The sequence below is a fragment of the Seriola aureovittata genome, chromosome 7, assembly GCF_021018895.1.
Source record: "Seriola aureovittata isolate HTS-2021-v1 ecotype China chromosome 7, ASM2101889v1, whole genome shotgun sequence".
In the NCBI taxonomy this organism is placed as follows: Eukaryota; Metazoa; Chordata; class Actinopteri; order Carangiformes; family Carangidae; genus Seriola; species Seriola aureovittata.
The window spans coordinates 6674719-6687443 of NC_079370.1; the positions used below are offsets into that span (position 1 = coordinate 6674719).

At 39.6% G+C, this 12725-nt stretch overlaps 2 protein-coding genes across 3 annotated transcripts; both read left to right on the plus strand.

The window, feature by feature from the left end:
* Positions 1 to 307: 307 nt before the first annotated feature.
* On the plus strand, positions 308 to 4950 carry LOC130172073 (transmembrane protease serine 6-like). Its single transcript, XM_056380491.1, has 8 exons — positions 308 to 344; positions 788 to 922; positions 1235 to 1433; positions 2047 to 2225; positions 2911 to 3006; positions 3265 to 3407; positions 3561 to 3716; positions 4555 to 4950. The coding sequence occupies exons 1-8, from the start codon at positions 308 to 310 to the stop codon at positions 4615 to 4617; spliced, it is 1008 nt and encodes a 335-aa protein (XP_056236466.1). The 3' UTR covers positions 4618 to 4950.
* Positions 4951 to 5740: 790 nt separating this feature from the next.
* ethe1 (ETHE1 persulfide dioxygenase) lies at positions 5741 to 10355 on the plus strand. 2 transcript variants are annotated; one of them, XM_056380855.1, is made up of 7 exons: positions 5741 to 6433; positions 7355 to 7499; positions 8058 to 8206; positions 8313 to 8442; positions 8600 to 8689; positions 9052 to 9168; positions 9311 to 10355. In XM_056380855.1, the coding sequence occupies exons 1-7, from the start codon at positions 6224 to 6226 to the stop codon at positions 9355 to 9357; spliced, it is 888 nt and encodes a 295-aa protein (XP_056236830.1). In that variant the 5' UTR covers positions 5741 to 6223; the 3' UTR covers positions 9358 to 10355. The 2 variants fall into 2 exon arrangements, with proteins under 2 accessions (XP_056236830.1, XP_056236831.1); XM_056380856.1 differs by having other exon boundaries at positions 5792 to 6002.
* Positions 10356 to 12725: the final 2370 nt, after the last annotated feature.

A 12725-nucleotide genomic window follows, 5' to 3' on the forward strand; every position in this document is an offset into this window, starting at 1 on the left:
ACAATCCTGGGCCTACAAATGAGTTGTTTTGCATCTCAAAGCCGCCCTTACATTTGAAAGGTTTATTTGACTGTTCACTTTCGTAGATGCAGAGTCTCAAGCCTGTTCATCTCGTGACTTGTTGCTGATTGTGAGCTTCCCCATCATCATCATCCCGATCATCACCTCTGCTCTGTTAGGTAAGACGCTGTACGTGTCCCCATTGGTGGTCAGATTTTACAGGTATTGATCCAATAAAGAATGTGCTAGAAGGTCTATTAGTACGTTGAATTCAGCAGGTAAAAACTTTAATTGTAGACCTCGTCACATGGTTACCACTCCTATTACAAAAGGACAGAAAGTTTGTACTGACAGTATTTGCACACAGATCATAAAGTTTAATTTCTAATATCACACATTGGATCACACCACCTCAGTACAACAATCTGAACAAAAATCTAATCTAATAATCTAACCTTAATTCTTTCAGGTCATATTATTTTGCTTTGGTACCGAACTAATTTTAAATAACGCCTCAGTGAGCATGGATGTTAGGAAGATAATATTTAAATGAAATAAGGATAAAATAGATCTTGATTTGAAGTGTTAGCTTGAATTTTGAATTATCTTAAATTATTTATCAGTAAATCTGAGTCAAAGGGCAAAAAGGATTTTGCATTTTGCAATTTTGCAAAGATGTCACAGGCCCAAAATCATTTTCTGAGGTTCTGAACAGTCAGGTCTGTTTTGTGTCCTTATTTATGGAATCATCTCACGGTTTTTTTTTTCTTTTGTTTCTACCTATTAGTCAAGTTCCTGGTATTCCCCTCTGAGGTAGGCGAAGCTCCTCCTCCCTGTGGTGTGAAAGGGAACTGCAGTGTCCCAACTCAGGTGCCTTTTCTGTCTAAGAATCCAGTGAACCAGACAGCGAACATCTCTGCAGGTAGGAAATGTAAAACTCATGCTGATTCATGTGCAGATATGTGCAGGGCTGTCAGTCATTCTAACTCACTGCTTATCTGTCTTGGACAGAAGATGATCATTAATGATCCATTAAACTTTATGCCAGTTATGGCCATAAGTTTAATAGCCTTATTATGGAAGGGGTTTTACTGGAATATTACTGTAATCATTCCTTTTATTAAACTGCTCCTATACTTTTAATGAATTCAATAATCCTTGTGGACTGCCGTAAAGGTCTTATTAGTGTCATTGCATACCTAGGTTTTGTCTGTCTTTGCCTCTTTTCACTTAGCATTCATTCTCACCTTCTTCATCATCCTCTCAGACTGCACAGTTCTGGTCAGTGATGGACGGCGCATTGTTGGGGGGACGCTGGCGGCCAGTGACAGGTGGGGCTGGCAGGTCAGCATGCACTGGAGAGGGAAGCACGTCTGTGGAGGGGCCATCATCTCCCCTCGCTGGGTCATCACTGCAGCTCACTGCTTTGTTGAGTAAGTGGTGGACATGAGGGATGAGAGTAAGGAGTTAAAGTAGTATAGTTACACTTTGGGACCTCAAAGTTAGATACCACATCTGTGTATCCATAACTTTCAGAAGGAAATCAACATCTCAAACTTTACTGAGCTCAGTAAATTGTTGACTGCTGACAAAAAGATAAATCATTGTTGACCAGAGGGTTTAAAGGTTTAGTGAAACATGGTTTACTTGCATTTATATGACGAAATTGAAATTACAGACAATACATTTAAGGATTATTTGGTTCACTTTCACACTATTTTTCCTAATTCTATTCCTGCCTTTGAGATGGAACCAATGGAACTTTTCTCATGCAATAAAATCAACATTTAACCATATTTAAAAGGGGGTATAGCTACAACAATGCGTGCTTGGCAGGCAGGTATTGTGATATATAGTTTTTTGGGCTCAGTATTTGAACAAGAGGTGTTGTTTCAATAACACATATAGTATACAGACAATCACATCAAGACAAGTCGTCATCAGAGTTAAAACAGCATCAGCATAGTAGACGATCACACAAGATCAAACATCGACTTGAACTGAACTCAGAATACAATTGTCTCCGTGACGCTGCTGTTTCTGCAGGAACAACATGCTGGAAGTGGCTGCCTGGCTGGTGGTGGTGGACACAGTGAGCATCGCAGACAGCTCTCTGGGGCAACGCTACAGGGCACTGCAGGTCCTCTACCACCCCCGCTTCAACACGTACAACAACGACTATGACGTGGGCCTGCTGCGCACCGTCACTGACATGCACATGAGAGGTAAGAGACAAGGGGCTCCACCAGCAAACACACAGATGTTTGAAATGAATTAACGGGTTCTTGAATTTGTGTTTTCAAGATATAAAACTATTAAGACTTTTTGAAAGTGCTTCCCAAGAATTGTATTAACTATTTTGAAGTTAAATTGAACTAAACTAATTCTTAGATATTCTCATATGGATATTACTAGTTTCTAAAATGTCTCTCTATTATAAAAGCATTGTCAAAATTCATAATGCAGTTTACTCCATTATGTTTTGGTACTAATATTCTTAACTACAATCAATAAAATGGTGCAAAATCAATCTTATATAAGACGATGTTCTTAGTCTATTTTGGAAAAATTAACTGTTAAATGTTTTACCAAATCTTGTGGAGAAATATGGTGACTAGTCAGATCCCTTCAGCAAATGCCAAGTAAATATTCAGTTTACTTATTATTTGTTATTCACTTGTATTTGCTAAGTTCCTAGTACTTCCTGAGGGGGGCAGTATTTGCTATCACTGTATTGCCAAAGTAGCCCAAATAAGTAATCATGGATTTTATATATATATGTGTGTGTGTGTGTGATTTATCTTGAGAGACAAATATAAGTGGAACTTGTGTGATAAGTTTTATGTCTCTATTGCTTTGCTCATAAACATAAGATTACATTTCGGTCTGATTACTGTGTGCTGTTTGCAGGTGGGGTGCGACCAGTCTGTTTACCCCGCCCGAGCGAGTCCTTTCCTCCTGGAGCAGCCTGTTGGATCACAGGCTGGGGATATATTCATGAAGGAGGTGTGTTAGTGTTACTCTGACACAGACTCTCTAATTATGCTCTTTGAACCCGACAGCACCGACTTTGGTCTCAGTTCTTTCATTTCACTGAAGTAATTTACAATGAAAGTAAGTTCTAAACTGTTCCAACTACATCCTATATCCTAATGGCTGAGCCAAGTTCTTTGTGGACTTTTCAAGGCTTATAAGTTATTCAAGTCATCGTTTTTTTTTCTTACATTAGTACTTAAATACTCATTTATTCCTCTTTTTTGTCAGGCTTTGTGTCAAATGAGCTAAGGCAGGCACAGGTCAAGGTAATAGCTCAGTCCGCCTGCTCCCACCCGAGTGCCTATGGCGTGTACCTAACTCCCCGGATGATTTGTGCTGGCACCATGGAGGGAGGGGTGGACTCATGCCAGGTATACACCCAGTGACATAAAATCTCCTCATAAACCTAGCAAAAAAGTTTATGAAGAATATTTGTTGGCTTAACAATAGATCACCAGGTAAAACGGTCATACATTTGTCATATGGTCTAAAACGTTTACTATATCATTTCTTTGTGTTTTAAGGGAGACAGTGGCGGACCCCTGGTCTGTGAGACAGCCAGTGGGGACTGGAGGCTGGCAGGGGTGGTGAGTTGGGGAGAGGGCTGTGGACGGCAAAATAAACCAGGCGTCTACAGTAGAGTAACCGAAATGATCCACTGGGTTGAAAGATATATAGAGGTACTGTATAAAGTAATATCCTTGTCTGTCCCTGTTTGTCCTTCCCCGTATGAATGTGTCATGACCACAGTCAGTCAAGCTTTATTTTAGGCCGGCAACTAACGATTATTCTAATCATAGATTATCCTGCCAGCTATTTATCAATTAATTAATCAGATGTTTGGTCTATAAGTTGTCAGAATTAATTTTCTGTTGAACAACTAATCAATCAATCAACTCGGCCTAATCGTTTCAGCTTCATTTAATGATTTTATGTTGTACTTACAGCTGTGTGAAATAGATTGGATTCATTTATTTGCTGTTGTTGTAAAAATGAAATGGAAATGCTATCAGCTGGTTTACAAGCTGTGTCAACATTGCATTCTTTTTATTCTGAACTATGAACTCAAGAAGGAGAATAATTTCCTGTCACGTGTTCTCTCATACAGCAGCGACAAAAATGCTTTTAAAGAGCTGAGAAAGCGACATGCTTTATGTGGTTATCCTTCCCTGTATCTGCTGATAAATATATGCACCACAATGCTGAACACATTTCAATAAAGTGTTCGGCATTATGCGCAAGTGAGTAGAATAATGGCAGCATTGGTTACAAATAATAGGAATACAAGTCAATAAATAGTAGTGACAGTAAATTAACTCATTGGGTCAGTAAGACATGCTGAATGAGAGCATTGAAAAATGTGTTGTACAGACAGAAGGATTACTGTAATGTTTTATATCTTGGATTTTTTATTGGCAGGAGGTACTTTAACAAAATACATTTCCTCCACGGAAATATGTAAGACTTTAATTTATCTTGATGCTTGCATTTTCCCTTTTCTCTTTTTATTTTTTGCAGGACAAACCAGAAATGGAGGAGACCACCACAGCCATCACTGACACTTACAACCGAGACACATGACAATAAAGACGCCAATGACCTGCTTGTTTTTGTTGTTGGTTATAAAATGAACAAAGATCACTACAATATTATGGTAACAGGTTTATATATAAATTACAGAGGTATCAGCTTATGTCAGCTGTTAAGGAACAAGAAATTGCAGTACAGTAATGCCAAATATGTTTGAGCAGAGACAGTGTTGCAGAGGCTACAATTTGATCAATGGCTTAATGGATTAATTTGTAAGTACAATATCAACTGTGACAGGACCTCCATCATTCATTTTGTTACCTGGTCTAATAGAGGGACTTTGTGTCAAAATATAGTTTCAAGATCCAAACTGTTTTAGTTTATATTAAGCTCCTTTATTTTTAAGTTGTTTCATATTTTTCTGCGTCAAGAAATAAACACACAGAAAACATTGGGTATTATAGTTTTATTCCATAGAAGTAATACAGGTCTGTATACAATGGTCATTTTTATTATCAATATATCTGACAACTATTTTCTTCAATAACTGATTGATTGATTAGTCTGTAGAAGGTCGGAAATTTGTGAAAAATACCCGTCATTATTCCCTAAAGTATATTCTGAGCACCAGTCAAAAACACAGAAATGTTGAGTTTACTACAATACTTAGAATTAATCAGTTATCAAAGTTGTTGTCAATTAAATTTCTGTTAAATGACTAGTCAATACAGTAGTGGGTGGTTTCTGGGTGCCTGGAGAAATAATGAAACTGCTGTGCACAGGGGTGACCAACATGGGACCAACAAAAAAAATTGTCCTGTGGCAATCAATAACAAAGTTATAGTGTCCTAATCAGTACATATATTTGTCACAGATTAAAAATAACATATATATGTAATAGAATTAAATAAGGAAGCAAATAAATACATAAATGCAAGTGAACCTTTCCAAAATGTCTATGCCATGTGGAAAAAAAAAACAAAAACCCAGCATGGTTGGGTAGTAACATACTATAGTCTCAAAAAGCCTCTGTATATATTTGTTTAATGACGTCAGGTTGCAAGACTCTTTTATGTTGCATTGTAACTTGATTTAGTTTCGGTGGCATGAGTCTGTCTGATAAAGTATTTCAACTGTCACGTAGGCCACAGTAGCTGCAGTCGACACCATTGTTGTGTGCGGGGTTGCGTGTCCGTGCGCGTGTCATGACCGCGCGTGGCTGTCGCTCCTGTGCCACAACAGACACCAGTGGGCGTGTGTGCGGCGTTAACTTAACTTACCCTGCTTATGACTGTGGAGGAGGAAGCTGACCTGCAGGACTCGGGTGGATTAACCCAAGTTGCTCAATAACACAAGTATTGGCTAAGGCACCAGTCACAGCGGCTGTAAAAGTGAAAGACGCTGCGACACTATCATAGTCTCGAGGTTCACACAAGGTGAGAGTCTGACTTTCAAGCAACTCTAAACTCAACAGTTAACCTGTAAGAAACTGGACATTATCTTCCTTTAAGCTCGAGGAAAACGCGGCTACATACCGTTGCACGCGCGTAGCTGCAGCGTCTCGGGTGCTCACGTGCGGCTGTTTAGCTGTCAACGCATTCGCTCCACCTGGAATAATTTTCTGATTGTGCCGTCGGGTCAACATAGACGAACAACGATGTGCTCGGTTATAAACAGAGTGAAACCAGTTCAGCGAGCTCTGGCTCTCACGCTTCGCCTCAGACCGAACACCGAGGGCTCGAGTTACGCAGCAGCCGAGAGTAGGCGCTTCTGTCCCGGCGTAAGTGCTGGCGTTGACCCGCTAAGCGCTACCACCAGATGGTATTGCTCCAGGATGGCGCTGACGGAAGGACTGCTCTTCAGACAAGTAGGTCCATGTTAATTTATGTTGTTTTGCGTCATTCATTCCGTTAGGTGCAACACATAAAAGAAAAAGCAGCTATGTTTGTAAATATTTTTGTTGCTAGCTTCTCGTAGTGGGAAGTGAGCTAGGTGGAGTTAGCCGTTAGCTTAATTGTCACTGTTGTCACGTTCAAAGTTGCAGTTTGTTTAAAGTAAGCCAAACCAAGTTATCGGATTCATCTTCGCGAGTTGTGGTAGAGTTTCTCAGCCAAACGCATCCCTTACTGAAAACTAGGTAACATACTGTTTGTGCTGTAGTGTTATGGCTGTATCATTGAGACACTGCCGTGGGTGAGGGATGTTTTTTTTTTTTAGCTTGACAATTCATTCTTGACCTTCGGCTACAGCAGCTGACAAAACCAGACTCCACTCAAAGTGCACTTGCTCGCTTTTCTTGCAGCTGTCGACCATATCACACAGTCATCATCAACGGTTTGAACGTCAAAATTTCTGTGATAACTGAGTTAATTAAATCTGTTTTAAGAAGACCGTGTGTTGTGTTCACAAGCTCGTATTATTAACTTGACTAGTTTTTGTGTGAAGTAAAGGTATTAAACCAAAGTACACTGGTTGTAAACACTAATTATACAGTACTGTGCAAAAAGTGAGGAGGTTGCTTTCAAAAATAACTTCACACAGAGTGCAATAACAAGAAAAAAATCTATATGAAATTCCCTTTAAATAAGTGCCAGTTTTTCAAAATACCTGGTGTTTGGATTGTTTCAAGCAATTTGGAGAACTTGTAGCTCCACATCATAAACTGTTCAATCTCTTTCTTATCACATCATGACAGGGAGGATGTGCATCGTTGCCAACTGTTGGCATCCTTTATAATTTCTTACTAAGTCATTCCTGCGCCTTTACCTGTTTTTTTTTTTCTGTTCAGCTGTTTGAGTCGGAGAGCAGCACCTACACCTACCTGCTAGCAGACACAGCGACCAAGGAGGCTGTCCTCATCGATCCTGTCCTGGAAACCATCGACAGGGACCTCAAGCTCATACGTGAACTGGGGCTCAATCTAAAAGTGGCAGGTACCTAACCTCCTGTGGCTGGGGGTAAAGATATGACTTTATTTAATATATTCAGACAACTTTAAAAAAGTGTGTGTCCCATTTTCTTCATTGTCAGATACTTGCATGCAAACTGTAAAAAGTTGACCTGACCTTGTTCTATTCTGTGTGCTTATGTGGAACTTCATTTTTCCCAAGACCAAGAACTCAGTTAGGCCAAGCTCATAGACTATAGTGCACTGTAATGTTGTCTTTTACTCATGTCAAAAGACTTGGAGGGCTGGGCAATATGTATAAGTTTTCCAATATTGACATAATCATATGGAAAACTGAAAACTGCACAATTACATATAAAACAACCAAGCTGATCTTCAATACAGTGACATGTTCCACAGTTATCCATTACAACAGACAAAACAATAAACAATTATTAAAAAATTTTAATTAGAATTAGCTTGGAATGATTCATAACATGATACACATATCATTATAAAACCAATGGCTTTTATACTTTATATGATCAAACCAAATTATTATCAGACTCTATGGTAAACCACGGTATCCTTTTTTTTTTGGTAGTTAACACCCACTGCCATGCAGACCACATCACAAGCACTGGGCTGATGAAGAAAAGACTGTTAGGCCTGAAGAGTGCTATCTCCAAATTCAGTGGTGCCTCTGCAGATATACTCCTGTTAGAGGGAGACAAAATCAACTTTGGAAAACATGTAAGAAGGACTTTTGTAACATATTACACTCTATAAGATCAGTCTATACAACCTTGATATTAGAGAGAATGACTTGAGTTTAACCTTTGTCCTTTCTCCCTGCTAGTATCTGACTGTGAGAGAGACACCCGGACACACTGATGGTTGTATGACGCTGGTGTTGGGGGATCAGAGCATCGCATTCACTGGGGACGCTCTGCTCATCAGAGGCTGTGGCAGGACAGACTTCCAGCAGGGTAAACATACACTTTTACCTTGTTGTTCTAGATTCTCAAACACTGACCGCAAGCATTTATTTTTGTAATGCTGCGAGATGAACACAGGAGGGCAGTATAGCATTAGTTGTTTTTTGGAATTGTGTAACCTTTGTAAAATGTTCTCTCTTTGATTCAGGTTGCCCTAAGAAGCTCTTTGACTCAGTCCATCAGAAGATCTTCACCCTGCCTGACCGGTGCCTCGTCTACCCAGCGCACGACTATTTAGGTTAGCTGAAAACCCCGACATCTAAATGTTAACCTCATATCTCATAGAGCCAAAACTGGTTGTGCAAATAGCACAATTTAGTATTGGGAAGCCAACACAGGCATTTCCTCATCCATAGCAACCAATACTGATGTGATACACATGTTGTGCAAATGCAAATACAGACAGGCTTTTCAAACACGCCTCTTGAATGTACAGTACATCACTTGTTTGCACGTCTGCCAGCACCATGTGATGATTTAACTGCACTTTTCAAAACCGATGATTCTTTTGATTGATCGGTGAGGTTCAACATCTGGTAGACATTAAGACCGCATTTACTGTAGATGACATATTAGTCTGTGTTTGTCTCTGTGTATCAGGTCAGACGGTGTCTACAGTCGGTGAGGAGCGCAAGTTTAACCCACGCTTGACCAAGAGCCTGGAAGAGTTTGTTAACATCATGAATAACCTGAATCTCCCTAAGCCTAAGAAAATAGGTATTAAAAAAAAAAACAACTGTCAAACTTCATGTCACGCTCTGTTTATCAACATAATTCTAATTCCCTTGCCAAAACATTTCAAGGCTGTGATACCTCATTGCACAGGCTGACACGGTTTGTTTGTCTTTTTCTTTTGCAGATATTTCAGTGCCTGCTAATCTGGTTTGCGGAGTACATGAAGTTTGAATGCAGGACGCACAAGGGAGGATTCTAATTCAATCATCTACATCATAGCAAAGTGATTTCCATTTACAAATCTGTATTTAGCAGGATTAACCAAAAACTGTTGACCATAAAAGTGCTTTATTGCGTGTATGTATGTAAATGCAAAGATGTATATTTGAATAACTGTTGCCATTTTGAGTGCAGCTACTGTTGTGATCATGCTTAAAATAATAATGCCGTAATTTCTATTTTAGAATTATTTCTATTCCTGCTAGAAATGATTGTTGAAAAGTTGTAGATGAGGAAAACTCACTATTGGAATTTTTTTTTGTATTTTAAATGAATATAAATATGAGTATTTTTTTTTTTAATTCTTTATTCAGCTGTGTTATTATGAATTGTGGAATTGGGGAGGAAATTTATGAGAAGGAAAGCTCAGATAGGAATGTTCCATTCAAGGTTTGGTTTAGTATTCATGAATGCTTAACTGGGACAATTGAGTTCTTCCACATGGCCTTTCCAGTGATTCCGGACTCCTTTAGCCAAGGCCTCAGACACACCACCCAGACTGCTGCCAACCATGGCCTTTTTGCATAGCAGGAAAATGACACTACGCTATTTGCATTCAATATCACTGAGACCTAAGTTTCCATTGCAAAAGCTGAAAAACATGTCATGACTGTGCGTTTGTGCTCTCAACTCTCATGTGTTCTCTACATGTCTGATAGATAAGGGTGTCTATTGAAATGTGTATCTCAGTAAGATATGAAAAAGAGCATCCATGCCAAGTATCACAGTGAAATCTGCCTTTGGATTTACAGATGTCCCGTACGTGCTGCCTTTAACAGCTCATCAGCCAGTAAGACAGGTTTGTTTGGGAGTGTCGGCCTGTGACTCAGCCAGAGAAACTTTCACATGTGACAGTAAGCTGTGCAGTAGTACTGGACTGATCATGAGCTTTTGAAGGCCTGTAACAAAAGATACCTACTGAGCCTTTTTAAATGGAAACAAACTATTCATCCTCAGATTTTCACTCTTCACTGGTTTTAAAGCAACACTCCACCAATTGTACACATGGAGTTCAGTTTACTTGTCATGAGTACTACTCTGAAAATGACAACACAACATCCACTGTGGCAATGAGGGGAGCTTTTTAATATCAGACATTGAGTTGGAAGTCTATACGAGGAAATCTTAAATTACAAACTGCTGTTGAGTTTGAAGGATGTGTTGCAGTTTAGGAAATGTATAGGATCCAGCATTTTTGGGAGCTTGAACTATATTAGGGGGTAAAAGTCGGTGCTGCATAGATTGTATCATGTGAATCCCCCACATTTATTTTTTAGACTATTATAGGACACAAAACTGCTCCATAGCAGCTTTTATCTTTTACCTACCAATCATAGTAAAGAACAGGAAAAAGGAATAAGTTATTTTAGAAAAACATTATCAAACAACTCCATTGTAAAAACAAAAAACTTGTCAGGAAGGCTGAGACATCTTAGGAATTGATTTGATTAGTCAGATCGCACTGATACTGACTTTATGAAGCAGGTCAGGTTTTGGACATGATGCTAACGGATCCACAATCACAAAACTCAAGTGTTTCCTCTATCAGTTACATTTATTCAGTGATTTTTTTCTAACAACACTGTGTTACCTTACATGAAAATGATTCTCATGAGTTTTTTCCCAAATTTGGGGAACAAAAATTAAAGACCTGTATTGTCCTGGTACATAGTATATACTGTAGGTCTGCTGTAGTTAATCTGAATATTTCAGCTGCCCTTGTTATTATTATCAGGACGAGTCATTGCATGATTATCTTTGATGTTCTGGCCTGCTAGGTTTTAAACTCCCCAAAAGATGCACAGAAACTTTTTCTTTATTATCTAAGACTTGGTTCAAGAATAAAGGAAAGTGTGGGAGCAATGGTTATCCGCTGGTGGGTGTTGCAAGTTAATACTGTTAGCCCACACAAACACAACATCTACCAGCTGTCTCTGTCAGCATTTGAGATTAACAGCATTAATGGACACTCTGCCTCACCTAGTGTTCTCACTGGCAGACACCTGGCATTGGTTTTTCATTTAAAACAGGAGTGTGTGTGTGTGTGTGTGTGTGTTTATGTGTGAGTGAGTCAGACCGTTGTCACCATCAAGCTGAAGATGTGTAGCTTTAAAAACCACACAGTCATTTCCACCTAAAACGGTCCGATTCTCTTGATCCTGTTTTGCTGCTGGGAGGCGAAGGTGCCAGCTGTCCTTTCACCCAGTCTGTGTCACCCATCTGCCAGCACTCTTTCAGTCTCTCTCCCTCTAACAACTTATACTGTGCCACCACGAACCTGCTGCCCATTCTCTCACACCGGCCACATGTCACTGGAAAGAATCTATTACACTATCAGCTCATTCAGAAAGAGCTGTAAAGAGGCCCGTCGGGGTGATAGAGCCCTCAGAGTGAAGAGCAGACCCCTAAAGAATATACTCCTCCTCCTATAGAAACTTCGAGTTTGTCCTGCCGTGTATTTTCAGTGTAACTGTTTATTCAGCGGCAGCTCCAGAGTCTTCTCATGCCTGTTGAAAATGTTTTTCAGCCCCTACAATGTCAACAAGTGAAAAGTATTGTTAAATCCCTCACTAACATTTCTACAGGAGTTTACAGTGCTGTGTTACTCAGTGGCAAGTTTACAGTGACTGTTTAATGCTTTATGGTATTTTAATCTCTCCTGGGATCAATATAAGACTGCCATAGGGACTTACAATGTGCTTGTGGTACTCAAGTGTTGTTAAAGCACTTAATATGTGTGCATAGTCGCAGTCATCCAGGTCATGGGATTTCTAATAGTAGTAAGTCACACCTCCCTGGTGCTCATGGAATATCTACTAGTGTATTTTATCATATTTACATTAGCACTAATATCCTGTAGGGACTTTTGGTGACTTTGTTGTATTCTAGTAACAATGTAGGACTTTTTTTTAATCCCTCTTTTATTGTTATCATCCTGATTTTCCTGTTGGGACTTTACAGTATTAAATGGTGCATATTATTCCTGTGTTGCACTTAAACTCAAATGGGTTCAGGTGGATTTTCAGTGCACACCAGGTGATTAGTGGGTTTGTCCTCTCAAAGTGCAGTAATATAGGTAAAATTCACTCGTTGTGTGGTGCACAAGCAGGTGGGACAGGAAATGGATCGACCAGGCAGGTTAACAACTGTTTTCTGTGAAGCTGTAAATGATGCAGCCTCCTATCAAACATGTAACTGTCATTAACCGCTGTCCATGTTCTTGCACTCACTCAGCCAAGCAGCACACCCCCTTCTCTTTTGCTTGTATTATTTTCACTGTGTGAACACACACACACACACACACACACACACACACACTC

Excerpts from the sequence above, each read along its gene's own strand:
- LOC130172073 (XM_056380491.1), top strand. The coding sequence starts at position 308 with ATGGTTACCACTCCTATTACAAAAGGACAGAAAGTTT. Across the intron at positions 1,434-2,046 it reads GCAGCTCACTGCTTTGTTGA|GAACAACATGCTGGAAGTGG; the intron begins GTAAGTGGTGGA and ends CTGTTTCTGCAG. Across the intron at positions 3,007-3,264 it reads GGGATATATTCATGAAGGAG|GCTTTGTGTCAAATGAGCTA; the intron begins GTGTGTTAGTGT and ends CTTTTTTGTCAG.
- ethe1 (XM_056380855.1), top strand. The coding sequence starts at position 6,224 with ATGTGCTCGGTTATAAACAGAGTGAAACCAGTTCAGCGAGCTCTGGCT. Across the intron at positions 7,500-8,057 it reads GCTCAATCTAAAAGTGGCAG|TTAACACCCACTGCCATGCA; the intron begins GTACCTAACCTC and ends TTTTTTTGGTAG. Across the intron at positions 8,690-9,051 it reads CCCAGCGCACGACTATTTAG|GTCAGACGGTGTCTACAGTC; the intron begins GTTAGCTGAAAA and ends TCTGTGTATCAG.